Source organism: Pyxicephalus adspersus, chromosome 1, assembly GCF_032062135.1.
Source record: "Pyxicephalus adspersus chromosome 1, UCB_Pads_2.0, whole genome shotgun sequence".
NCBI lineage: Eukaryota > Metazoa > Chordata > Amphibia > Anura > Pyxicephalidae > Pyxicephalus > Pyxicephalus adspersus.
The window spans coordinates 103,890,566-103,918,533 of NC_092858.1; the positions used below are offsets into that span (position 1 = coordinate 103,890,566).

General features: G+C 37.8%; 2 protein-coding genes across 4 annotated transcripts in view; one reads left to right on the forward strand and one right to left on the reverse strand.

Annotated features, from left to right (window-relative positions):
* IPO9 (importin 9) overlaps positions 1-19,308 on the reverse strand; it is a 28,220-nt gene extending 8,912 nt beyond the window's left edge. Inside the window, exons 1-23 of the mRNA XM_072422250.1 lie at positions 18,958-19,308; positions 17,489-17,550; positions 14,886-14,972; positions 14,578-14,779; positions 12,360-12,448; positions 11,631-11,717; positions 11,399-11,518; positions 9,981-10,081; positions 9,803-9,861; positions 9,239-9,387; positions 9,027-9,125; positions 8,676-8,782; positions 7,279-7,418; positions 6,407-6,566; positions 6,097-6,323; positions 5,818-5,966; positions 5,029-5,157; positions 4,563-4,838; positions 4,264-4,430; positions 3,263-3,396; positions 2,376-2,504; positions 1,126-1,218; positions 74-150 (exon numbers count right to left, since the gene is read on the reverse strand). Of these exons, the coding sequence (XP_072278351.1) occupies positions 74-150; positions 1,126-1,218; positions 2,376-2,504; positions 3,263-3,396; positions 4,264-4,430; positions 4,563-4,838; positions 5,029-5,157; positions 5,818-5,966; positions 6,097-6,323; positions 6,407-6,566; positions 7,279-7,418; positions 8,676-8,782; positions 9,027-9,125; positions 9,239-9,387; positions 9,803-9,861; positions 9,981-10,081; positions 11,399-11,518; positions 11,631-11,717; positions 12,360-12,448; positions 14,578-14,779; positions 14,886-14,972; positions 17,489-17,550; positions 18,958-19,105 (2,991 nt within the window). The 5' untranslated portion in view covers positions 19,106-19,308. The remainder of the gene's footprint in view (positions 1-73; positions 151-1,125; positions 1,219-2,375; positions 2,505-3,262; positions 3,397-4,263; positions 4,431-4,562; positions 4,839-5,028; positions 5,158-5,817; positions 5,967-6,096; positions 6,324-6,406; positions 6,567-7,278; positions 7,419-8,675; positions 8,783-9,026; positions 9,126-9,238; positions 9,388-9,802; positions 9,862-9,980; positions 10,082-11,398; positions 11,519-11,630; positions 11,718-12,359; positions 12,449-14,577; positions 14,780-14,885; positions 14,973-17,488; positions 17,551-18,957) is intronic.
* Positions 19,309-19,559: 251 nt separating this feature from the next.
* KLHL12 (kelch like family member 12) overlaps positions 19,560-27,968 on the forward strand; it is a gene marked incomplete at its 3' end in the record, with an annotated part of 13,681 nt that continues 5,272 nt past the window's right edge. The window contains 7 exon segments of one of the 3 annotated variants that reach the window (XM_072422262.1): positions 19,560-20,487; positions 21,877-22,035; positions 23,666-23,871; positions 24,597-24,750; positions 26,194-26,411; positions 26,729-26,878; positions 26,963-27,077. In XM_072422262.1, the coding sequence (XP_072278363.1) occupies positions 23,674-23,871; positions 24,597-24,750; positions 26,194-26,411; positions 26,729-26,878; positions 26,963-27,077 (835 nt within the window). In that variant the 5' untranslated portion in view covers positions 19,560-20,487; positions 21,877-22,035; positions 23,666-23,673. 3 annotated transcript variants of the gene reach the window in all.

The window sequence follows — 27,968 nt, forward strand, 5'->3', positions numbered from 1 at the left end:
ATGGTTCCAATGTATGTCCATGGGTGCATACAGTATGGCAATAAAAAAAAAAAAAAAATCTGCATAGTTTTACCTGCAAATCTATTTGGTACAATGGGTCTTTGAGAATATCCGGGTCATCTTCCTCATCATCTTCATAATAATCATCATCTGCCAAACAATTAAAAAAAAAAATATAGTAATATAGAGTCATGGTCTAAGATTTGTAATTTAGCAGTCTGTTTTAACACAATTACAAGTTACTTATTGATGGAGACATGACAAAATAGTTCAGTAGTAAACAGCAGGTATAACAGAATATGCACCCAAATATGATTTTTATCAAAACTCAACATTCAGATGCCCACAAGGACAGTCTTAGAAAACTGCCTATTTTTAGCTTGCCTGACAACTATCCAAAATGTATGGGTCAGTCATTTTTTTTCTCAGGAGAGAAAGAAATCATGATTACAAAAACCTACTCAATTGCCTGCGCCCCCCTGTGCAGCAACCAAAACGCAGGTTATGAGGTTTAACCCTCCTAGCAGTAATCCAGAGTGTGACTTGGGGTGGATTTTACATGCTTAAAAGCGGTAATCCCGAGTCACACTCAGGGTCGCTAAAAACATAAAAAACCCCACTTACATTGTTCCGTTTGCGTCCCCGGCGTCCTGCAAGTCCTCGGGACACGTCTTTTTTCTTCGATCTTCAGCCAGCGACTGCAGAGACGTTCCCCGGGGTTTCCCGGTGAGGTCGGTGCAGGTGTGAGGCGCGGCGGGAAATTCAAATAATTTTGTATTGGATTTTATACAAAGTAACTGTATTGAATCCAATACAAAGAAAGCCTTATATAATATGTGCATAATTATATTATACATGCTACTGTTCAGTTATATTACAGGTTTCTGTATTTATTTTTTTAACAGATTTTTGTTTATTTAACATTTATTATTAAATATTGTACATATTTTAGTGAGTTATGCCTAAGAATTATAGACCTACAATTTAAAATAAATTTCCATGCAAAAAAAAAATGTAACGCTTTTTGCATGAAAATACGGACAGAAATAGAACCTTAAGCTATTATTAAATTGTGTGGCTGTATGTAGTTGTATATTGGAATATATTGCAAAAAGAATGGTGTACCATATTTGTTGCTGGAAATAATATCCGATAAAAGTTGTCCAGCCAGACCTTCATCGTCATCATCGTCATCTTCCCACATATCATTTGTATCATCTGAAACAATCACACAATGAAACATCTATCATTCCAAATATTATGACAAAAAATAGTTTGTACTGTGAAATTAAGCATCCACAAGTTTAGTGTAATGAAAATATTTATTGCTTTAGTATTGATACAGGAGATGTTTTGTTACTGCTTACTACACATTGTTGATTTTACATTGGGATATGAAAACCTAGTAGAAAAAAAACAAATAGCCTAGAACATTAAGCTATTCAGTGGCTGTTTTAAAAGCATAACTAGCTGTAACGAAACTTTATTGGAACAACTTCACTAAATCACAGACAACTTACATCAGATAAGTGGGCAAAGAGAGTTGTAATCTGTCAATAAATATGCACAATACTGCTTCCTCACCCCCTGTCTAGATATAACCTAATGATGGAAATCTATACATACACAAGCCAACATGAAGTCTGCTTATTCATTAGGGTATATGGAGAGAAGGCTGTTCAACTAATTAGCTATATGTTAGCTAAAAAGGTATTCCTAACCCTTAAGCTGGGTAAGGAAAGTGGATTGGATAGGTTTGTCAAGTTGTTATAACTATATCTTTATCTATCTTTATACCCCTTATGGAACAGAGTAACATTACCAATATAGGTTTTTTTTTTTTTTTTTTTAACAAAAACAGGCGCTACTTAAACTAAAGATATATATAAGCTAAATATATATATATATATATATATAAAATCATGCGGTATCACTTCGAGTTACCTGCTTTATCATGAGATTTGGTTTGGGAGGCAAGCGTTTGCAAATACATATACAGCTGAATTTATAAAAAAAAATTAAAAACCCACTCACATATTAAACATAACTTACATCAAATATAATCTGAACACCTGTCTGTCACTAATAGGTAAAAGAAATCCATTGTAAACGAATGCACAAAACCATACGCTGCTGCTGCTGCTACAGTAAGCATATTTTACATTATCTAGTGTAATGAATATTGTTTTGAGGGATGTGGAAGCAGGAAACCCAAACATAGATGCCATCATCATACAAACGCTATGCAGATAGCTCCCAGGCCAAGATTTAAATGTAAAATCCTAGTGCAAGGTGGTTGGTTAGACAGAACACCTTTGGTAGGTAACAGTAGCAATTTATAGGTTACTCCATACCAGTAACTGCATAAATCTTACCTCCGTTACCCTGTGCCCATTCCTCCTCAGTCTGTCTGGTAGCATTAGTCTCAATTACACTTGACAGTTCATTAATGATCAGTTTATAGATCTTAACCAGTAAGGGTATAGTTGTAAAACGTTGAGGAACTAAAAGAAAAAAAGCAGAACAAAAATGTCACAGACTATGACCAAAACTGTGGAGTAGGAATATGTCTAGACCGGATTTAAAGGCCTGTTAAAATAAACACCATTCATAAATAAAATTAGATTTTCCCTGAAAACAAATTGACCTACATGATAGGAATTCAACAGTTTATGGAATATTATGTGGCCAAGTTGCCAATGATTGAATTAATGGGTCTGTATATTATACAGAAGCTGTAACAAGGACATGCATTCAATGTTTTTTCCCCACTTCCCTATACAAGAAAAAGAGATTGTTTATCTGGACATTATAAAATTAAAAACATATGCAAAGCCCCAAAAAAATCCACATACAACAGTTTTTATTTTGAAAAGGTTGAGTACATTTCCTTCAAAATACAGAAAAAACACAACTTTGAGAGAATTATAGTCTTTGTAACTTTCTGTGCACTGAACGGATGTTGCTGCTTTTTCAGCTTTTTTTCTGTGAACCACAGAACATCTGTTTCTCCCAATGTAATGGACATGAAGTAGCTTGGACTCAACATCAGGGGAACAGCATCAGATGATGCTGCTCCTCCAAACATGCAGTGCAGTGATTTCACATTGCCACCCTAAAGCTATATTACAGGCAAGATCACCAGGTTAATAGAGGGGGAAAATGGTAAAGTCGAAACATGACCACATCTAAAAATTGGTAAGCATCAGTAAAGTAAAGTTTAGCGTAATAGTTAAATTATGCTTTACAGATCAGTACATACTTCTGGATGTTTTAGATCTGGTTCGGATTCCTTCTTCCATATCAAATATTTCGTCTCCCTTTACTTTAATATCCTGTAGTCTCTTGTCATCCATTGTAATACCATACTGGAGAATCTTACACAAAGCCACTGAACTAATAAAGGGCAAAAAAGGTACATTAAAAAGACAACACAAATGTAACTCAATCTGCTAAATGATAATCATCTCCCCAATATACCGTATTTTTCGGCGTATAAGACGCACTTTTTCTTCCCCAAAACTGGGGGGGAAAAGTGGGTGCATCTTATACAGCGAACACAGTTTTTAAAAATAATTAAAATATCATACTCACCCGATACCGCGATCCCACGATGCTGCGTGCTTCTTCTCTCCTCTCCTCCTGGCTGCAGCGCGTGTCTCCTCCGAGCGAGGAGAAGCCGGCACACGTGCCCCCGCGATCCTCCTCCTCCGAGCGAGGAGAAGCCGGCACACGTGCCCCTGCGATCCCGGAAGCACGCTGATCCCTGCCCTAACGGAGTTCCCCCGGCTGAGAACGTACGGTACCTGTAAGTACGCACAGTAAGTGGCACAGGGTGATCAGAAGGGGATGAATTGGCACAGGGTGATCAGAAGGGGATGAATTGGCACAGGGTGATCAGAAGGGGATAAATTGGCACAGACTGATCGGAAGGGGATGAATTGGCACAGGGTGATCAGAAGGGGATGAATTGTTAAATTTATACAGTTGATATAAAACATTTTACTACAGTATTTGGTTCAGAATCTTTTTTTTCTAGATTTTCCTCCTTTAAAATTGGGTGCGTATTATACGCCGAAAAATACGGTAATACTCGGACAGCAAGATCTAGCAAGAGCTGGAAATAAAGACAAACCAAAGATCTCAATGAACCCAATGAAACGTAAAAAACAGAAAACTTTATTTTCAAATTTATTTCCAGGTGTTAAAAACAGGCCATCAAAATAAAAAAAAATTATAATTGAAAATAAAAATGTGTCCCACCTGACTTTGCCTTCATATTGCCCATAGAACAAATGTTGTCGACTCATCCATTCAGCCATTACAAATTCTAGGGCCGGTTTACCGGTTGGGCCAGGCAGACTGCAAAGGAACTCAAGCAAAGGTTCCAGTTGAGAGTTTGCAAGGTGTGCAAACACCATAATCAAAGACTAAAACAAAACAAAAAAAAAATCTATTTTTATATATATATATATATATATATATATATATATATATATATACACACACACACACACATACAAAGACTATAGTGTACTGACAATGATATGATTGAGTAATACCTGCATCACACTAAGCGTCTCAGCTTGCTGCATCTTGCTGAGGATAGCTCGCAAAATTTGGTCCAGATTTTCTCCCAGTTCACGTCCAGCCTTGGAAATTAGAGTAGAGACAAGGCGCCCCACAAATGCTGCTGTGAATTCAGATGTGCGAGGATCCAGGAGCTGGCTAACAACTTGCATAACATACCAAAGACCACTATGGCCTTGGTCATCCTGCCACTGTGCAATCTGCTCCAACGCAACAGAAACATAGGCTCGTAGACATTCACCACCATTCTGAAAACAGAAGATGCAATAAATTCTAAGCTTCTGCAACATACCCCATCGTTATTGGTTACTGAAAGCTCTCTGTACACAAAGCCCAGGCTGAGCGGTTGCCTGATGTCAACTCTGTGGCTATTAAAAATTGCCAACCCATCTTCAGATAATATATTGGCATTAGGATATTAAAATGTCAAAAAGGTACCTGCATTGTGGTATTGTCATCAGTACGTAGAGTACAGTGGGCCACAGCAGGAAAAGCTTGACAAATGAGGAGCTCTGAGAGAGGTGGCTTCGTATTCCTCACAACTGTGGTCAAAATATCAATGGAAGTCTGTCAATAAAAAAATAAAAAAAAGTAAAATAGACAATATAAGTTTTAGCAAAAAATATTACCATTCACATCCTTCAAATAAAAAATGTTTAATGCAAACCTCAATATATGCATTTGAAAAACTGCCACAAACTAACGATGATGTGAACTTTCATTTTTTAGATTTGTTCAGCAAATCAAAAGGGCCAATAAAGACAGCCCTGAACGAGAATATGGGGGAACAAGGGATCTCTTTAAGTGATGTGATTAGGTGCTGAAAGCAGTCGAAGCGGGGGGGGGGTTCAGGGAGCAGATATCTGGGCCCCCACCTTATTAAGAGGTGGCTTGCAATTAAGCAAGCAGTCAAACTGCTTGCACAAATTGCTAATCTGAACAGCCTGGGAGAGGCAGCCATTTAGTTCTGCTTGCAGAGGATAGAATGGAAACACAATAGGAAAATGTATAAATTATTGACCCCTCTGATACGCCCAGAAGAGTTGGAAGGCTGCCCAGACTCTCACTGACAGCTCTTTATACACAAAGCCCAGACTGAACAATTGTCGGATGACAGCTCTGTGGCTAATAAAAATTGCCAGGCATTAAGCTTGACTAAAAAAGGCACTGGGGAGAACACCACTGCACCGATAAAAAGTATGCATTTAAATTTTTTTAAGAACTCACCGCACAAAGACCATTTGGGATCTTCTCAGAAGGGGCCTGCATTATGCTAACTAAAGTGGGAATAAGCCTCATCTGCATAGCACTCTGACATCCCTCTATTTGAGCCAGCTCTTTAAAAATGTCTTGAGCCAAAGACGCAACAACAGGGTCTGAAAACCAAAACTAAGCAAGTTAGAAAAAAGTAAACAAAAGGATATATATATATATATATATATATATATATATATATATATATATATATATCCATCCTCAAATACATTCAATCACAACATGACTTACCATTGCTATACTTGAGGAAAATTGCGATTGTGAAAGGGCATATTTTGGATTCAGCATTCGCTGTAAATACTGGATCTACACTGCAGACAATGCAGAGTGTTTCCATTACCAGATTCAGAACTTCAGAGGTGAATTGGGCTGCCAAGTGGATTAGTCCATCAACTACACTGGGCAAGAAAGGCTGGAGCACATGGGTGCTTTCAGAGATCTTCAGCTGATCACAGTATCTAAAAACAAACAATGGACAACTAAGCAAAGAAAGGCAGGAAAGCCACAATCTTTGGACTCAAAGGAGGAGACATTCTCTTACCCCCAGATAGCTCGGACAGCAGAAATTCTTACTGAAGGTGGCTGGTTATCATGCAGTCCACTGACTGTGGCCTGAAGAAACTGTTGTATCAGCTCTGGTGACATTGCAGCTGTAAACCTACTGGCTGCCCAAAGAGAACGTCCCAGGAGAAAAGGAGAAACTGAAAGGGAAGCAGGAAAAGTGCAACTAGTAACTCACACTTGATGTCATTTTTAACGTTCCTCAATATACAATCCTTAAAACAGAACTAAACAAAAAAAAATAAAAAAAAATACACTTACCTTTAATCCTGAAAATCCTTCCATAGCACTGGTCCTTCCTACAATCTGGTCCCGCGTCGTCCTGGAATTCTTCTTCGTCCCGGCATCTTCTGTCTTCTTACTACGTCACCCAATCACGCACTGTGCAGGTGCGAGATCAGCATCTCTTTTCCTTTGGTGGAAAAAATGCCCCAGAGCAGCCAGAGCCTTAATCCTGGGAGGCTTTACTCTCCCATTAAGTCTTGATAGCCGCGGCTAGTGTTGCACTTTAAAAGTTGTATTTTTTTTTCTTTATTACCCTTCTATCTAAAGCAAAAATGTTTAGGTACGCTTTAACATTCTCTATAACATATTTAAGGGCCGGTTGTATATTTGCAAACATTACAACCAAAGATGTGCGTTGAGCATTTATATGTATGATCTTCCAGTACTACTTCAACTAAATCAAATTACTCTTTGGAGGTATACTGCATTAGGAACCAGATAATTAGCATTGTTAATTCAAGCATTATTAAAGCAAAGCAGGCACAGGACACGTAGATGGAAAAAAAACAAAACACACAGGGAAGTACTTACTTTGTAATTATATTTTGTTGTCCGCATATTACATACCTGTAAGATTAAGGTCTGCAAGAATGACACCAGTTAAGAAGCCAGGCATGTCAAACTGAACTCGTCCACTTTGCACACCATCTATAATCACAGTTTTTACTGACCCCAAGGCAAGCATGCAAGCCTCATGTATCTTCCACCTGTAATTAAAGCATGTTGTGTTTAAATCAGATATAAACATAGAAAAGATAAAAGTATATTCAGGTAATTTTATTTTACATTACCACCAGCGGCATGACACACACTTGCTCTGTAGTTTATAGGCATCTTCTAAGTTATAGCCCTAACTGATCTGCATTTTCAGTTAAAAAACAAGACAATAAACAATGCTCTGAGATTATATATAAACCTATTCTTAGCAGTAGTATTCCTGCTATGCCGGACATGTCATTGTGTAAATATTCTTACACGAATGAAAGGACATATATCCCACCATCTGATATATGAATTTTTGTTGGTATTTGGTATTTATTGCTGACAGCCACACTTTCCTATGGGTACTGCTGAAGGAGAGCAGAAGTTATAAATATATTGGATGTGCCTTTCAATTGTTCCGATTGTCATTGGTGATGTTCTGAACAAGTCAAATTTGGGATATGTGTACCCACTCTGACAGTTCATTAGAAAAGTATGGTAATTAAAATATATTCATAATTTAAAAAATAAATATTGGTTGCATATATAAATTATGTTTGCACCCAACCAGGAGGGAAGCTTTAGGTTTCTGTTCATGCTTTGCAGTTTCTTCTTACATTCGGTGTTAACCTCCCTGGTGGTATAATTAATGAAGATTTTTAAATGTAAAAGCGGTACATTTAAAAATGCTCATTATTTTAAATTTCCTGCCCAGTACCGCCTACCTGCCTAACGGTCCTGCCCTCCAGCCTAAGACCTGCGAGCAGATGCCCAGCCGGCATCTGTTTTCCCTGGCCTCGCGTCCCCAATGTTCACACGCCAGAGACAAAGATGACAGCCAGGCATCTTCGTAGCCATTGCCAGGGGAAGAAGATGCGGTGCATCGTTGGAGGACGCTGCGGACATTGCTGGAGGACGCCGTTGGAACATGGGAACAAGGTAGGACTTTTAATCTCTCTGGAAATTCCATTGTGGCTCGGGGGTTAGCGCTGTTGGTATGGAAAATCCACCCCGAGCCACACTCCGGAATACCGCCAGGGAGATTAATAAACATTTAAACAGAGCTCAAACAAAAGCTCAAAAGTTCAAACTAATGTATAAACAAAGTAAATGAGTCACAGTAATCCCTTTCTCTGTGTGGTTCTGTCTTGCTGAGCTTTTTGTTTAATCAATTCACAGTGCAAAATTAATATATAAAAACTGAACCAAAACAGTAGGGTTTCCATTTAACACTGTTTTCTAAGAATGTAAACTATATTTACCAGTGCTCTCCTCCTTGACTCTTAATCTGTTCAGCCTCCTGAAGGTGACGTGTAGCAGCAGCAGCAAGTGCAACTGCACTCTCATTTTGGAACTCACTAGAAACTGCCTAGAACCAAAAGAATAACAAAAAATGTTTTACAATATTTACTGTCATAGAAAGTTATGTTGGAACAGATGGGTATTTATTGCATAACTGGTAGGGAAAGGCTTTACAAACCACCATAAAATCAGAACACAATATTGTTAGTACAATAATTGCTAAACATGATGGCTACAATCTTTTCTAACATGTATTCTACGAATCATTCCATATTCGGCACACAGTAATATTGGCAATGCTTTTCACTCACCAGCAGAAGATCCTGGGCAGCTATGCGGACCGTGTATGAAAATGTGTCATCATCTTCATCTTCAACAAACTGCTGGGGATTTGCAGTCCACACTTTTATCTAGGAAGACAAAATAAGGGTAATTTAGTCACAACCTTAAAAACAAGAACTAAAGCTAAACAATTGCCCTTCAAACATGCAGCACAACATATCTACTGTATTTAGTCTCTTACCTGCTCTTCTGTGATTTGCATATATAGTATAATGTAGTAGAACAGTTCTGGCAGAGCTTTTTTCACTGTCCCTTTAAACTTGTTCTCCAACAAGGTGTGCACAAACTCAAAGATACTGAACACAAGGTTCTCAAATCCTAAAACTTCACCTGGTGGGATGTAAACAAGAACAACTTTAATTCAACAGATGCAAAAACTCTTAAGTGCATACACAGCCAAAAATAATTTTTCAACTAGCTAAAGTAAAGAAAGGTTAGAACCAACAAGTTTTAATACCCCGACAGTAACCCGGGTGGTGGGGAGGAAGGTGGTGGATTTTCCTTTCAGTGTGGTCATGCAACAGGAAGTGAGAAAAAATCTCTACAAGTCAGTGAGTGGAACTCCCCCTCCCCAAATATTTATTTTTTCTGAACAGCACTGGAATGCTCCTAGGTTCCATAAGATTAGCTTAGATATGAATAGCCAAACCTGGCCTACACACTTACGTGATATTCCATTTTTATAATCACAAAAATTACCTAAATATAGACACATTTTGACCTAAATTCACAAAGTAGAACACACCATCAGAATCCACAGGATCCTCTATATCTTCTGTATCATTTACTTCAGTTCTGACATAAGTAAATAAATAATTAAGGAAATTAACTTTATTATATAAAAAACAGTGTTATGTATCAATAACATTTGTATAAACCTGCACATTCATCACAATGGCAAAATCACGGATCATAAAGGATATAAAGCAGCACTCTCAGTCAAGGTATTCCATACAATAGGAAGGATCTGCTGCATTGATGACACCATGTGCTTAGGAAAATTCTTTACCAGCGCAGTAACTGCCTGAGACAATAGGGGACACAAAGGTTGAACAATTTTTTATGCAGAATTACAATGAAGAAAATGAATGACAATGAAAATTTTGAAGTTTAAAAAAAAATATATATATATATATATATATATATTATAATAGTGTTGTACATTAAATAGGGGTTGCAAATGACAGACGGATACAGACAGTGACACGGGGAGAGGATAGTTTTTATCCTCAAATCCACTGAATCATTTGGAAACAGTGCTACAAATGCATTCACTTGTCAACACAGCAGTTATATAATGCGACAGCAGGTCCCATGATGCGTAAAATGCTGGCACCTATTTTTGGTATTCTAAAATTATGGAAAAACTACTACACTAATTCTTGTCTGCTCCAAAAAAAAAAAAAAAAAAAAAAAAAAAAAAAACATCCCTTCCAATGTCTTTCTTTAGGTCAGTAAGGTCGACAATTACATTAAAGGACCAATAGGGAGACCCAGGAGATTGGGATACACCAGATCTCTTCTAATGTTTATGCTGTTGTAGAAAGGTTTTATCTCCTGGATAAAATAAGGCGACACCAAAGGCAAGTTGACACCACAGTACAACCTTATTTCAAAAATTAAATATTAATGCCTTAAAAAAAGAAGGCCTGCAAGGTCCACCAGCAAAACAGTTTTGGCACTAGCAAATACTGTACTAAAATACCATTTATGAATACACCCCAGCCTTAGAGTATACATTTTCTTAACCACCTATTACCGAGTATGGCTCGGGGTAAATTTTACATGCCAAAAGTGGTAACCCCGAGCGTGGAACAAAAAACTCCTACCTGCTCCCCTCGATCCAGCAGCATCCTTGGCGATCCCCGGACGGCTTCTGCATCACATCTCTGGACTCAATCGATGTGATGCGTGAAGCGTTGGTACGCCGGGGAGGCTTGGCGGAAAATTTAAAAGATTACATTGTAATCTTCTTTTAAATTATTGATCACAGTAAAGAAATTTTCGCGCAAAACAATGTAATGTTTTTGACACTAAATACAGACATAATTAGAACGCCAGGGGGGGTAATGGCTAGCCACAAATAGGCACAGCATGCACCAACGGCTATGCTCTGTCCCCCAATAAGGAAAATAGAAAAAAAATTTAAAAAAAAAAAAAAAAAAAAAAAAAAAAGATAGTGTGTGTAGATAGATAGATAGATACATACACACACACACACACACACACACACACACACACACACACACTTTTATTTCACACAATGCTGCCAAACCCGTTTTCTTTCTGGGAAAAGGCAACTCATAGATATTTCAGAAACATAATATACAGTAAATGATACCTTTAACACTTCCATCTTTAACCCACTATCAGAAGTAGGACCATCAGGCAACTGAAGAGCTTGCACAAAAGCTTCTGTAAACTGCTGCACTACAGGAAAGATCAAAGCATGTGCTACACCCTGCAAATAGAAAAATCCATAGGGAAGAGAAAAATTAAGAATTTAGCATTTTATAATCATGCATCTCACAAAAAAAGTCAGTGTTAAAAAAAAAAAAAAAAAAAGTTCTGACCTTTTCAAGTTCTTCCATAGTACAGATCATGTGTGCACATGTGGTAAAGATCTCAACAGCTCGTGCTCGGGTCCGAATGCCATAAACCTTTATTTAAAATTTGAGACATAAGGAAACAGACCATTTCATATTACAAGCATTTTCACCGAGTTTAAAAGTAATTTTTCATTTTTCTTCCATTTACAAATATATAAAATGCTTGAGCTATGAGTCTCCTACAGCACCTACCACTTCAAAACATAACAGAAGTTAAATGTTATAGATGTACTTTTGTACCAAGTATACTTATCCTGCCTGCCTAGCCCCTTGACCAAAGGTATTGTACTATTCCCCTACACTAGATACACAGGTAACTGACAGACAGTCTACATACAGCCTTCATTTTTCTACAGCCACAACTATGAAGCCAATTTTCTATGACCTCTTTGAGATTGTACAAAACTTAAATACAAAATAAGGTCCTGGACAACTATGAACTAAAGGCCCCAAATGCAAAGCATTCCAGCTCACTACACTCATTGATATTCAATGAATAAATGCCTTGGAGAATGTGAGGGCCCCAGGCAATCACCCAGTTAGAAATATGGCCCATTGCCTAATTCACTAATGCTCATCATTTGGGGATCATATTGACCTTTGGCTTTAGTAGCCAAAAATAACAATTCACCAAAAAAAAAAAAAAATAATAAATGTACTTTTCCACATGTATGGTTGAAAAAACCCACATACATCACTCATAGTGAAGATTTTGTACATCTCTGGAAGGATGACAGGAGCAACCAAGGGCATTTGTGTATCTGTCACTTCCCTCGTGAACTCTGCAAAAATAGGTTGATAAGTGTTTTAACATGGTGTACAAAACAGCCAGATTTATTAAAACTATTAAATCAGATTACATTTTAGTTGATCTAAGGAGTTTCAGCACAAAACAAAGCACTAACATTAACAACTTTATTTAATGTGATATGCACTTATTACATTAGAGATCTTTGTAAAAACTATTATTATTTTGGAGTCCTTTTAGGGTAATAGTAAATCTTCCACTTTTGGGTTGCACTGACACCTTTAGGAAAATTTGGCACTGGCAAACAAAGAACATACAGAACCCAAGCCAGTAAAACGGTTACTACAAGAATGGTTAAGTTTTGTAAAAACACAAGGGCAGGGCCCCCTCTAAAGACTTCAAAAAAGGAGTTTTACAGAAGTTCCTGCAAAATTCTTTCTCCTTCTATACAGAAAAAAAACAACAGGTAGCAGCCTTGCAAATCTGAGAAACAGATGCTTCTATTTAATGCTGACGGAGACATCACAGGAAAGGGAGCTCCATCCTAGAAACCATAGGCTGGACTACCAGTCTATTTTGGCCACCTAGAAATGGTGGAATTAAAGGAAAGGTCACCAAGGTTTATTAGGAGGGATTTTTTTTTTGTATGAAACCAGTGCCTAACAGAGGGAAGGGAATGATGTCCTGGTTCAGATAAAAAGCAGAAAATATCTTAGGTAAAAAAATTTGATTATAGTCCTGACCACCCTGTCCTTTGTATAGGGATAAAAATGGTTCCATTTTGTTATTTTGGAAATAGCCAGCAGTTCAGTCACTGTTTTCCTTGCAGAGAAACACATTAAGAGTTAGAGAGAAGAATGTCTCTCTAAGATGTTCAAACGGTGGCTTCCAAAGAACAAAGTTTCAGCTACTGATATAATGTAATAAGGTCTGCCAATGAGGGAAAACCCATTAGAGATTCACTATATAAAGTATTTACCATTGAAAGAGGGCTGGGATCTCTAAAATTACAGAAAGGGCAGAAGAACCTGGCCTTCAACAGCTATGCCATATAGGGCAGCAACCGTGGTCTTGGAGACAAAAGGTTCTGATGATATGGTATTGTCCACAAAGTGTCTGTTAAGAGGCCTATGAGGATGGCTCAAACCTTAGGCCTTAGATCCCAGTCCTGTAGAGCAGAGGAGGAAAGCAGTGAGAGAGTAGTATTCCCACTGAGCCACAGAACATCCACTACTTCCACAAGAAGTTATTGTACGATTTGTTTTCCTAAACTTGGATTACAATAGGCTCATATCCACTGTGTCCCACCTCCAGGTGTAGCTCCACCGTCCCAGGTCCAGTTCCCTCTAGCTGAAGAAGTCTGTCTCCCAATTGCCTATGCCTGGAATATATATGGCTAACAAGGATGGGCCATTAGCAAATAGATTAGCAACCTGATAGTGTTGCTGAACGCGGATGCATCAGATGGTCCTCCAATGATCACCCTGGGGACAGTCAAATTTTCTAACACAAGTGCGGACCAGGAAAACCGTGCTGATTTAGTTTATCAGGGAGGCACCTGTTATGAGGATGTCCAAAAACAGAGACAGAGAAGGGAAAAAAAAAACACAATAAGACTTCCTCCCAACATGTCCTTAGCAACCAGGCCAAGGTAAAGCCTAGCTCTTAAGAATCTGGACTGAGTTGCCTCACTTCAGAATGTTGTATTGTGACAATCTGAAGTAGAGCTGAGGGAAAAGGCCTATAAAGAGAGTACCATCAGATCCAGGACTCATTTAAAAGAAGAAAGTTGGATGTCTTCTGGACAAGAGAACTAGAACCTAAGATTTTGAACCTCAGGAGAGAATAAAGGAGTTTTTATTTGCAGAAAAATATAGATAAGATTTTGCACCTAGGCAAAAAGCGGGTGCAACACCAATTTCTTTTTCGCAGTAGGTGTTCTAAAGTTCCCAAGAATGGGAACAGCACTGGTAAAAGTAGTAGGCTGATCACCTGACAAGCTCTTTTTAGGTTTTCTGCCAGGTAAGGAAAGATATCTGTTATGAACTGTCCAAGAGATCAGTGAAAAAACCTCTTTCCTACCTAGTGCAAAAAAGATTGCTGAATAAGGACAAAAAAAACAAATTATCTATACAAACTATTCATAACTTATACAGTACATACCAGTAAGTACTCTCATTGCACCATGAACAGCATTGACTTCACCGCTCACTAGCATTTCCATTAGCAAATTGAAAAGTTGTGGCCAGGCTTCAGGCCAATCCCAATGAGCTATGGCAGACACAGCATAGGCTACACTGGAACGTACTTTACTGATTGACTCCCGCAGACCTCGAGGAAGTAACAAACGAATTGCTGCTTTTGCCTAAGTAAAGAAATAAAGCTAACTTGAATAACCATTCTAATGCAGCAAATCATGTTCATGTCTATACATAGCAATGTATAAAAATATTAAAAAAAAATCTACCAACCCTTTCAGTAGTCTCAGGCAATCTAAACTTCTCCGACTGCGCACACCAATGATTTTCAACATACTGCTTCAAAACCACAGATGCCAGCTGAAAGTATGAAAAAAAAAATAAAATAAAAAGTCATTAAAATTAAAAAATAGATATAACTGTCAACAGAACATGATTGAATAATCTTAGGTTGTTATATGGGGCCTAAAATATGAAATCAACTTTAACCCATCAAGTATGTTGTAAATGGGTCATAAAAAAAAATCATGTTTGTAAAAACCCTTAAAGATTTGCAAGTCTCCTGACTAGTTAATGTTCTCTTCAAACAAGCTGAAAGAAGACAAAGTGCTGAACTTCTCTTTAAATTTATTCAAAAATACAGTCAGCACAGCCACTAAAATCAGTATTGCACTCCTAAACATAAAATCTGTTTTTAGACAGCCTTTATTTTAAATTTTGTAAATTGCTTTTTGAATTTCATATGCTTTATGTTAGAATTGACATGCCAATTTTAAATAATGTCAGTGTGCACTATTGCTTTAATGCTACTTGATTTTACTAATTTCATATACTTACCAAAACTGTAAGATCCATATAATCCTGACTGTGTATCACACCCAAAACTCCATAGTCTCTTCTTTGAGAGTGAGGATCAACAGAACCCTGCCTAGAGGCATGTATATGCAATTAGTATAATATGGAAGATAAGAGGGTGGGTAGAAAGAAGGCGTACTTATTTTAAACAGAACAGTGGGTGAATAAAAAGCATAAAGCCAAGTACCTAAGAGACGAAAATATTTGGTAAGTATTGATGTCCAATAATAGCCATGGTTTAGGGAGGCTTAGTATGGAGGCACTATTATCCAAGCATTAAAGAACCTAGGACATACCTGATATGTTCTAGATTTCTTTCCCCATCCACCCATGTAAATTCCAGGGCATGCTATGTGCTTGAAAGCTAAGGTCACAAACATTGCTTTTTTTATGCAGTAAATCCAAATGTCATCCAAAACATTTAGGTGTATTTGTTGTCCTTATTTTTCCCATGAGTGGTCAAAAAAAATGAAAATTGCTCCCTTTGCAATAGTGAGCAAATCACCAGCAACAAACACTATAGCAATGATCCTGCAGAAGGGAAAAGCTGGACACAGCTGCTTCTGTTTGACAAAACCTCTACACTGACAAAAAGTTAAATTGAATCTTGAATCCCTTCAAATTGCATGCAGATAATAGTTTGTCCTATGGAGTTCTTTGTAGCAGGAGCAGAAGCCAATTGGCTTATCGATTTGCTGACAGTATGCAGTCGGGCTTTGCTATAGACCGGGAGCGCAATGGACATTAATGCTTTAGTCTTTGTATACTTTTACTAATGCTAGACTGACAATTATGAACAATTACCTTTGTCAATTAAAGCATAATATTTTCTGTAAGCACTATGTTTCTGCAATGCAAGCATATAAAATAAACATCAGTTAACTTGGGAAATAATCCCATATTTTATACCAGAAAAATGTAAGTGTCCAAATAAATGGGTAAATTGAAAAGAAGAATAAACACTTGCACCAGGCATCATGCTGCACATAATGAAAAATGTTTTTTACTGTCTTGGATTCATTAGAGAGATTATTTTTAAAAAAAATTTTATTAACCACCTGGGCGTTACACTGAGGTCTAGATTTCAGTACCAAAAGTGTTACAGGTTTTCATGCATCGTGAAAGTCTGGGAAAAACAATCATTTTTATCAAACATATCCTTCCTAGATATGAAAGCATCATTTTAGACCAGTTACCTAGTTGGTCACTCAGATCTAAAAATCGGTGTTATATTTTGAGAGTACAATTTGTGAGGGTTCTTGGTAATCTGCACACCTAAGCATTGGATTTTCTTTCTACACAATTTAAACAGAAAATCCTTACTCCATGTGGGTCTCACAAAATTGGTTAAATATAATGCTTTTGATTTATCCAGATTATTGCTATACCCTGGCACAGATCCATATTGTGAAAATAAATCCAATATGGCTGTCAGGCCACTTTTTGGGTTAGTAACAAAAAGTAACAAATCATCAGCAAAGCGTGATTTTAAGGGCATGGGATCCCATTTGGATACCTTTAAATCCTGGTAGATTAGTGGATTGAATTGTAGCCACAATAGCCGCTCAAATCCCTGTGGTCGAATGCTTATTGCGCACAAATCCCAACTGATATTTAGTCAATATGGCAGGTAAAAAGGACTGTAGTCTAGTTTCCATCAATTTGGCCAGGATCTTATAATCACAAATCAATAAAGATATTGGTCTATAAGAGGCCAATAAATTAGGATCCTTGCCTGGTTTAGGAATTAGAGAGATGTTTAATTCCTCACTTTTTTGCCCCAGTGATGTTTTACTAGAAAGCAAATGAAACAAAATATGCAAAGGTGACATGGACAAAAACACAAATCTAACATGGATTCTAGCCCTCCCCTAATCTACATAAAATATATAGGATAAAACATTGTTTTTTACCTTCACTGTCTTAAACCACACAAAACAATCTGGCTGGATATACACTTTAATACACATAAATCCACAGAAAATCTGAATATTAGCATGACTTAGCAGTTATTGTTTTACCTGTCTAATGGCCAGAGCACCTGCTGGGTCAACTGTCAGCTCAGCCAAATGTACTCCAAACTCTGATAAAAGAGAGAAAACAGTGAGCAAACACTGACTACATGTCATAGGTTAGATGTAGGCATCTAAAGATGAAATTTACGTATACTTGACTATTCTTGCCACTAAGTCCTAATAAGTATGTGAACATGTGTCTTTAATGTGTGTGGACTATTGATATTCACCTCTCGTTTATGGGGCATAGCTTGTCAACAATAAGAGGTGCATTGGCTCTCATTTACCAAAGAAACTTAAAGATACAGCCATATGGTACAGTTTACCCAATAAAAAAAAGTAGTAAATAATGGTAGCCAGGCACAAACAGGAACTAATATTGATTACATTTGTTTTACCAGATGATAAAGGCCACACCATGTTTTACTGTGTTGCATGTACCTTTGCCACAGCCTTAGGTGAATGTAAATTCAGTGCAATCCTTACTAGGTACCATGAAAATCCTGTACACAGACAGCATTATAAAATGATACTATAAATGGCTGCTTAACATGGACAGTTGTTGAACCCCATCATATGTAGAGGCCTCTCTGTATGCTATCAGCGATGTTGCTCCCAGGAGTTGATCGGTTGGGGCATTTGTTCAGGCAGTGGGGGTAAATAGACAACAGACTTCTAGATGCTGCAAGCATGGTCTGTGTGGGATGTACAGTGACCTACTGCCATTACAATCAAAACGCTCTCATTTGTTGCAAGGAATTTAAATCTAGGTAGAGTCAACTCTTATTTATTGTTACAATGTCACTGTACAGCGTCATTCAGGTTTAATAAGTAAAGTATTGTACAAGGTCCTACCTGACTGGAAAGAAATTGTTCAGCTGGGTTGACACTACAAACTATGAAGCCACACAGAAAAAAAATAATTCTTTTTTTTTCCCTAGGGTTTTTTAAATCATTATGGTGTGCTGTAATGGACTGTCATCTGCATCTGGAAATCTCAGATGACTGCATAGATCAATGAGATCCCTCCAATGGGAAGGTTAGACTGATTTCTCAATGGAAATAACTGTATTTGTAAATCACAAAAATCCTGAGGGAGTTAGCCAGCTTGCACTATATGTCAGCCTGGAAATCTAATGGAGATTGCAGAACCAGATTGTAAAGTGTACAGACAACTTTAGGACACCAGAGGCAATGTCTGATAAAATTATCTGCAAAAAGTCAGAGTATTATCATAACATTTTGATATTGCCCAATAAATGTAAGGGATTAATGTAAGAAGTAAATATTTGTGTATGGACACAATTCTTCACAATCCCTATGGGACAGGGTAATGTCCTGTACGGTAAGTTGGAGCAGAATGCCCACCACCCATCCCTGCTGATGGCAGTGCAGCCCCCAGGCACCCTGTGTGCCCATTATGACAGCCCTCACAAGGCATCCCATTCATTCCGGGGCCCGGGTACCACACTCACCCTCTGTCACCTCCAGCACTTTCAGCTGCTCCTCTGCTGCCGCTCGCACCTCATGTCCCGGGGACAGAATACCGCTCAGCGTCTCCAGCAGGGCCTCCCTTAGGCCTGCCTGTACGGTGGGGAGGGGACCGGCGGTGCTCTGCGCCATGACACCGGGAACAACGAGGCAAAGGCTGGCAAACTAGCGGACGCACACCGCGAAACCTAGCGCGCCAACACCGCCCGCCAAGCTTCACACGAAGGGAGAGAGGGAGGGATCACGCCGGGGACAAGAGGCGGATACACGCACGTTCAAGGGTAGGGTCATGGGTGAAGTGTTCTCATGGGCACTGTCACAGGCATGGCTGGCCTTCTCCCGGGTTCATGGCATTGCAGTCCCAGGCTGGCAGCATGAAACTTGTAGTCCCTCAGCAGCTGGAGAGCGACAGGTTGCCGCCTGAACTTGGGAGGTGGACGGCACTGGTCACGTGGTTTAATCCCCTCTGCTATATGTGATCATATATTGGCGGGGGTAGGATGGTGAAAATCATTTCTCGAGCCATTTGTCTCACTTTTTATAGGAATTACATACTATCACCGATATTAAACATACACTCACTGGTATAAAACTAAGCCTATTATATAAAATGTTGTGTGTCACATCCTGCATTTCTGTACAAGGTTTCCAGTAATTTGAGAGAATTGTATCATTCTTAGCAGGTGCAGTGACTGTCAATACAATATGAATATAAAAGTAAGATCATCTTGAAATACTTATGTTACTGACACCACTGATCTTCAACCACTGCAGCTATCTGACATTTCCAGGTTCTGCCAGCAGCATCACATTAGGTACCTGGCTGGAGAGAAAATCAATACATCTAGAATGTAAAGATTTTGGTAATGTTTCCCATCCGTAGTGCCATCTGACATTTCCAGGTGAGATGGAAGCTTTTCTCCTTCTGGGAGCAATGGTTGCATCACCAGCCCTGATAGAACCACAGCATTCAGTGGGGGATCAGGTATTCTACACACCCAAATGCCAGGTGAACATACCAGTTTAATAAAAGGAGAAAAATGGCAAAACCCAGGGTTATTTCAAGAAAATCACTGACTGCATTAAAATAGATGTAAACTGATTTAAAAATAAAAAAGTCCTGCTTTGTACGCTTTTTTTATGGTAGAAGAGACCACAAAGTCTGTTCTGCCACATATTCTTCCAATGCTTGCCTGTCAGGACTCTTTTCTTTTGGTGTACTCTGAGTGTGCACATGAGTGGCTCAATGTACAGGCTGGACAGGATTCTGTGCCAAGATAAAGTACTTATTATTAAACAGGATTTATTTAGCCAACATATTACGCAGATGACAGAAGAATACAGACAGTGACACAGGAGGAGAGGACCCTGTAGTTACATCATTCCCAACAAACCACTGAAGAAGCCCAAAGATTTCAAACCCAATGGAAGACCAGTGAAGTTGATAGAGATGGGAGTGGAATGACCAGGGACACCACTGCCTTTACATCACTGGAAGGGCTGCACTTAGGCAGGTAAGTCTGCAATATTGTTTAATCTGCTCAGTATATTTCCACAACATAGTAAATCTCTGAGCACCAGTAGTGAAGTGTGGAGTAGTATATCAAGTAACAAGATCTTAGAGACCTTTGCTGCCTGCTGTACCACTTTAATATAATGAAGACATTTCTTGTATCATTGGTGGAAAGTGCTGTTTTCCTATTTCCCTCCACACACACACCCCTGCACATAGGCCAAAGTGATAAAGGAGATAAAAAAAATACCTATGACACAGTATATGCATGTATAGAAATTGTAAACACACATGACCACACAGACTGTACACACATTTACGTGTGTTGCTTCACATGTTAACATGCATCGTTTTGAAGTAGCCTATTCAGTATAAAGTTTAAACAGGCTGCCAATGCACAACAGACCACAAAAAAACTGGAGTGCAGCATGTTTTTCTGAAGCAGCATGCTACAAAGCACCATGGCTAATTACTATGTGTTATGCATTGCAACACATGTGCCTTGGAAACGCATAAACTAGCCCTATTGTGTTGGGGTACCAGTCACAATGAATGGCAAGCCCTGTCTCTCTTCCACCAGTGTCCCTGTTCAGTTATGGCAGTAGGGTTGATGTCACCCAGTGCAGCAAGGTCAGTCCATCACTCACACATGCCCATGGGGTGAAATGGGTATGGCTGCAGAGATATGAACTTCATTCAAAATGAATGTCACTGCAAAGTGTCACCCCAAATAACATATCATCACAAGTGTATGTCAGCCCTAAGAACCCATTTACACATGTGTGCTGCTTCAGCACGTGTATCTGTTTGTGTAGGCTGTACATTATGGATGCATCGTGCAAACCATTTCTAGTGAATTTGCGGCCCAACTCTAGACAGAAGTTCAGAAATTGAACACAAAAACAGCTAAACTGATCCGCCATTTACAGAAGGCTGTAATGAGTTTAGACTTAAACAGGACTCATCGGCTCCCCACATCCAGACCCAAAGGAAAATGACTGACCCCTAAAATGTGAACTCAGGTCTAAAGCAAAATGTTATTGTTCCCAAGTGAACCAAGGTGATCACAGGTAGCTCCACAGTCAATGCAGAGAGCAGTAACAAAAGAGTTTTGGGGTGTTAATGAAAATAACGCATGTTATGCGCAGTATTGCATAAACAGATGCATTCCTGCAGTGCTTGTGTATGGAAGACAATCACAATAACAGTTTGTAAAGTTTTGTGTCTCTTCACTTTCTGTTGTATTAGGCTAACAAACTCCATAGTAAACTAATTTTGCAGCACAAGTCAACTGATTTCTCCAGCTTTGGTTTTCTCCTTTGACATAACTGAGTCATCACACAAAGAAGCACGGGGATATTAAACCCTTTCCTGTAATTTATTGTCCCAGAACTCCGGGTAGTTGTGTAACGCCTAATTTAGAATGAAGTTTGTCTCCACAAAAATGGCCGCCCATGGATCATCTGTAAGGACACCAGAATCGACAGAGCTTTATATGACGAGTTATACGCCATCACTAAGCGCCAGATAAAACAGGACTGGGAGTAAGGTAAAAGGCGAATAAAATTGCGGTGTATATTGTTTTGTTATTATATTTTAGAGGTGAAGGTTGTTGTGAATGAGTTGCTTGCAGGCTTCTCACGGACCTACCGTTTGAACGTTTCTATGGGACAGTTAGGTTACAAGGGGGTTCCATATGGAATTCACTGATGTAAGTGCAGTTGTTGGGGCTATGACAGATGCAGCCAGATTTACAATACAATGCACATATATCTCCACTTCTGCATATGCCGTGTTTGTGTTAGCGTGGGAAGCAATTGACAGTTTTGTGGACAAATATTTTCTAGTAATACAATGGTATCTTTTCACACAGTAATACATCTGTGATTATTTTGGAATCTACACAATGTAGAGTCATTATTTTCTATGTGAACTGAACTGTATAGCCTAACACCAGGCTTAACTCCTTTCTTGTTTTGTTTGTAAGCGTATTTAGCACATAGTACCCATCAGAGAGATATATCCTCACTTCCTGTCCCTTTGGCATGATCCCACTATGATGGCGACTGAAGCACAGTGCTCTATGTGCCTTCCTGTTAGACCATATTCACACAGATGAAATCACTAAATTCTTCTCCTTTTTTAGCTTTGTGTGGGTCACTTAGTCCTCATCCTCTGTGTTACAGAAACAAAACAGCAAAGGGATGCAGAACCGTGATGTTATATGTTAGCTGAGCTTATTTGCTACACAACATTTGCAGCACCCCAAAAATTCATAATTTTTTAAAAATGTCAGTTAAATAAAAATCTTTTTTTTTTTTTTATTAGAGTTGGCAGGCAGTGAGTAAAAATAACATTTTCTCAATAGTTGTAAAATGGAGAGCAAATTAAGTATAATAATGGACTCCTCATTAGTCCGAATCTTAGAGTTTTAGCTGGTTAAAAGGTAACCTTGTGGCATCAGATTTGCATGGCATGTCATTGCCAAGAACAAATCACTTTCTTAGTGACAAAAAGTAAAACTTCAGCTATCGGGTATGCATTACTTGGATATACATCTATAGTTAGTCTATGGTACCATTTTCGGACAGCAGCATTGATAAGCCTAAAGTCCCATGAGGGTGTTTTTCTAACAAAAAAAATTGGTATGTGTTTGAGCAGAGACAGAAGGCTTGTAAGTCCTGTCAGAATTATTGCAGAATTCATATATGCTGTAGTGAGAGAATATGGAGCTAACAGTGTAATCAGCAAGTGCAGCTGCACCTTCCAGACATGCATAGGGCTGGCACGTGTACATAGTTATTACCTAATTATCAAAAACTATACAGAATCAGCATCTTTTTCTCAAACGTAAGTGTCACAGTGTTGGTAAACTTGGAGCAGAGTCCAAAACATAGGTACTTACCCTGAATGGAGGTGGCAGCTTCCTTCTACAAAGCATAGCTAGACAAGGCATTGCCAGGGAGGTGACTGTGATCTCTAATCTAAAAAATACTGTGGATTTCACACATTACATGGCATGCATTTAGTATGAAAAATGTTTAGTACAAATCATACTTTGAGTATTGTCCTAATTATTTTAGTATAGAATTCATGTATAATGCATTCTCTGTATTTTAGTTTTTGGGAAAGCACTAAACATTTATGTGATTTTTTTACCCTATAAAATGTCTTATCAGGTGCAGTAATGCCTACTGAAAGCATGGCCCCCAAAGATATCATGACAAACTCCCATGCCAAATCAATCTTAAACACTATGAACTCTTTACGTAAGAGCCAGACGTTGTGTGATGTGACTCTTCGTGTCAATATGAAGGATTTTCCTGCTCACCGTATTGTTCTTGCTGCTTGCAGTGACTACTTTTGTGCTATGTTTACCAGTGAGGTAAGCTGTCTCTTTTTAATAGATACTTGTCAGACCTACAACTTTTTGCAGCAATAAAGTGTTTCTAGTACTGTTTTTTATGGGCAGGAGCTTTTTATTAAACAGATGAACGCACTAGGGTCATATTGGGGAGGGGATGAGTGAGTGGCACCCCACTGTGCTTGCCTACGTAATAGTGAAGGGTGAACACCTGTTCATCAAACTGTCAGGACTGGTTAATGAAGGAAGCCGAGGGGAAGGTGCAGCTAAATGCATTTCAGATTTTTAAACGATGATTTAACATTTGTATGCAGCCTAAGTGAGATCTGTAAAGCATAATAAGTGCATCAGACTATTACATGAGTAAGGCATTGTGCAAAATAACTTTTTATTTTTATTTTTTTAAATTGAACAAAAGTGCCGCAGCAAGCATTTTTAATAGACTTAACCCACAGCAAAATACATAGATGCCCAGATGTAGGTATATAAATACAAAAAAAGTGATAAAACACATTCACAAATTTAAAAAGTATCTTTTTTTTATTCTCCTATAATCAGACAGTTGACTGCTAAAAGAGGCAATATTTAGGAAGGTTGCTGAAACTTTACATTCAATTATTTGACTAAATTTGAGCTGCTGATGATTGGCGACTTAAAGGTGTCCACCCTTAAAATCACAGAAGTGTGAATGTTGAAGATCACTTTTAGGTTTTGACATAACTTTATTTTGCCCCATTGAACTACAGTTGTCTGAAAAAGGAAAACCATATGTCGATATCCAGGGACTGACTTCATCTACCATGGAAATCCTACTTGATTTTGTGTATACAGAGACTGTTCATGTAACCGTAGAGAATGTACAGGAGCTTCTGCCAGCTGCATGTTTGCTTCAGCTTAAAGGTGAGAATGACTCAGTTCTTTCTGTATAAATATTATACTCTTTCTTTTTTTTGTTTTTTAAATGCTTTTATATTCAGAATTTGTTTGAGCTGTAGCAGATACTTATAGACCCATATGATAAATAACTGCTACAGACATGTTTATTAATCAATCATTTTGTTACTGCATAAATAGTAAAACATATATATGTTTAGGAGAAACAATTCTTTTTGTTTGTTTTGTTTTTTTAATTGTAAAACTGTTTAGCGGAAATAATTTTAATTTATGCAATCCAAAGAGTTCTAAATCTAATCTTAAACACTTTTTTTTCTAATTTGAGCTCTGTTTATAAAACAGGGAATCCGACATTCCTTCAAACATTCACTGGTGGAAATTAATTACTGCCATTAAAATACATGGACCTGGAAGATTCCCCCAGAGAATGTTTGAGGTTTCTTGATTCCCTGTTTTATAAAGAGAGTCCTTTTGAATGTTCAATCAAAAAGTTATACCTTTACAAATATGATCCCAGCATTGCAAAGTGAATTACAAATTAGACAAGGATGCATTTTTTAATCAGACCCCAGAAATGAAACAAACCTAAATTTTAAGGGTTCGAAAAAAAACTTAAAAAAAAAAAAGTCATTGGGCTAAAAGAGGCTGGGGACAACACTGGGCTAGTTACGGAGAACAGGGTTAGTATGGTGTTTAAATAGGAAGTGTTTAAAAAAAAAAAAAAAAAAAAAGGTTTAATTGGTATCACTACTGTTTAGTTCTACTTCAGATAAAACAACATAGATAATTTCTGAGGTTAGAATATTGATTCCCAGTATAGTTTGTTTGTTTATTTGTTAATAAAACAGAAGAGATACGAATGCAACAAACTTTATTCAATTGTATCTTGCTCTCACCTCAGAACAGTGTTTATTAACCACTGATTTGGACACTCATGTTTTTACTAAAAGCAACTTAAAGCTACTTTATTTAAACAGAATAACTCCTGCTTTTCATTTCATTGCATATTTTAAGTTTTTCAGGTGCAATGAAAAGTACCGTCTTGTATTCACTTTATTGAGGTTTAAGTAAAGACAATGTGATTATGTTGTAGAGAAAGTGTTAAAATTAGTTAGTGTTAAAAGCTGTTAGGTCTAGTTTTTAAACGAAGTACATCAATATTTTTTTGACAAAATCCTATGTATATGTTTGGTGTATATAGCCTTACCTGGGAACTTTCCTAAACTTGTAATCCTGAGTTTGGGGTAAAGTTTTGGACATTGGTTCAGTGTTTTATTGGCAGTGAAATTGCTGGATCACCAAGGTTCTCTCATTGTTATTTATCTTCTCCAGTCTTGGAGAGCTTGTGTCTAATAAATTAAATATTTGTAGATTATAAGTTAAGTTTTTTTGTTACATGTTCTTATTTATTCTGTATTAATGTCTATGATGTCTTGCCTCTCTCCTCAGGTGTAAAACAGGCATGTTGTGATTTTCTAGAATCTCAGCTTGACCCTTCCAATTGCTTAGGAATCCGTGACTTTGCAGAGACTCATAATTGTTTAGACTTGATGCAGGCGGCTGAAGTTTACAGTCAGAAGCATTTCCCAGAAGTAGTACAACATGAGGAGTTTATGCTTTTGCAGCAGGAGGAGGTGGAGAAACTAATTCGTTGTGATGAGATTCAGGTACAACACAGAAATTATGTACCCTGTTTCAAACTCTTCTTAAAGTTTTACACTTTAAGTTCTTTAACAAAAGTGTTTAGCCTCTTTTGGAAACCTTTTCGTTTTTAATGCACCCAGTGTCAAGCAAGAATAAGCTACTAACAGGAACACTTTATAAAGCATAGGGTTTTCAGGGATAGATAAAGAAAACTGTTGCACTCTGAGAGCCTTAGGACTTAGGACTCTTTTGTACTAGTAAACATCAGAGAGAAGGTAAAAGTAGGGGGTTTTCACTTGATTCTAAAGTAATATTACTATTGTTATTGTTTTTCATGCAGGTAGACTCAGAAGAACCCGTTTTCGAAGCGGTTATAAACTGGGTGAAGCACAGCAAACAGCACAGGGAGAAATCCCTTTCACAGCTTCTTCAGTTTGTTCGTATGCCTCTGCTAACGCCACGCTATATTACAGATGTCATAGATACAGAGGTACAGAAAGGTTCTACAATAATTCGATTGTTAGCTTAGCTTACCCAAATAACCTTTGTATATACTAAGTGTGTCTTATTGCAGCCCCTAATCAAATGTAGTCTACAGTGCAGAGACTTAGTAGATGAAGCCAAGAAATTTCATCTCCGCCCAGAGCTAAGGAGCCAGATGCAGGGTCCCAGGACTCGCATGCGTTTGGGTAAGTTTCACTTGACATGTGATAACTTTTCATTAATATCTATGCCAAATGAGTGAGGAGGGTATGCTCCATTACCCAAGTTACTTTAAAACCTAACCCCCTATAAACGTTATAGTTCTATGGAACCCCCAGGAAATAATTAGTTTTATTAATTATTAATGTAATATATTTATTTCCCCTATCTATGTATAATATTTAATTTTTGAAGCTGACCATTTACCCTTCAAAATGATTGTTTAAAGTGTAATTAAGGAGTAGATCTCCCTGCCTTTTAAAAATATTGTCTCAGTCCTTTCCAATAAAGGTAACAAAACTGGAAGATTTAGAGCAAAGCAGCTAACATATATGATACAATGCATTGCAATAAAAGTAGACCCTGCAGAGAGACTTGATGTCAATAATATCTCAAGAAATGTCAGAAAGGACTTTAATTGGATACCTAATTCTATTGTCTTCCCCTAACAGCAAGGTTTAAAATAGAATAAAAACTGTTAAGACTTTATTTTTTTTAATTAACATTTAAGATATGTATATAAGTATAAGGGTGTATGTATCGCAATTCAGAGTGCCTGCTTCATCAGACGGAGATGTGCCTACATCAAGATGGAGAAGCCTTTAAAGAGGTTAAAGACAGATTAACTTTCAGGGCAACCAAATGTTATTTCTGTTTTTTTTTTTTGGGATGCAATGCTGTCACATTAAAATAGTATGTACATGAATGTCTTTATCTGTGATAGTTTAGGACAATTTAAAGAAAACATAAAATCTGTTTCATTGTATCTGTTTCTTACATACAAACTAATCTTTATAAATGATTGGTAACAGAACCCTAATCTCTTTATGCCATTGTTTTATTTAGATGTACTGTAATAGCTATAACCTTTGACCAAT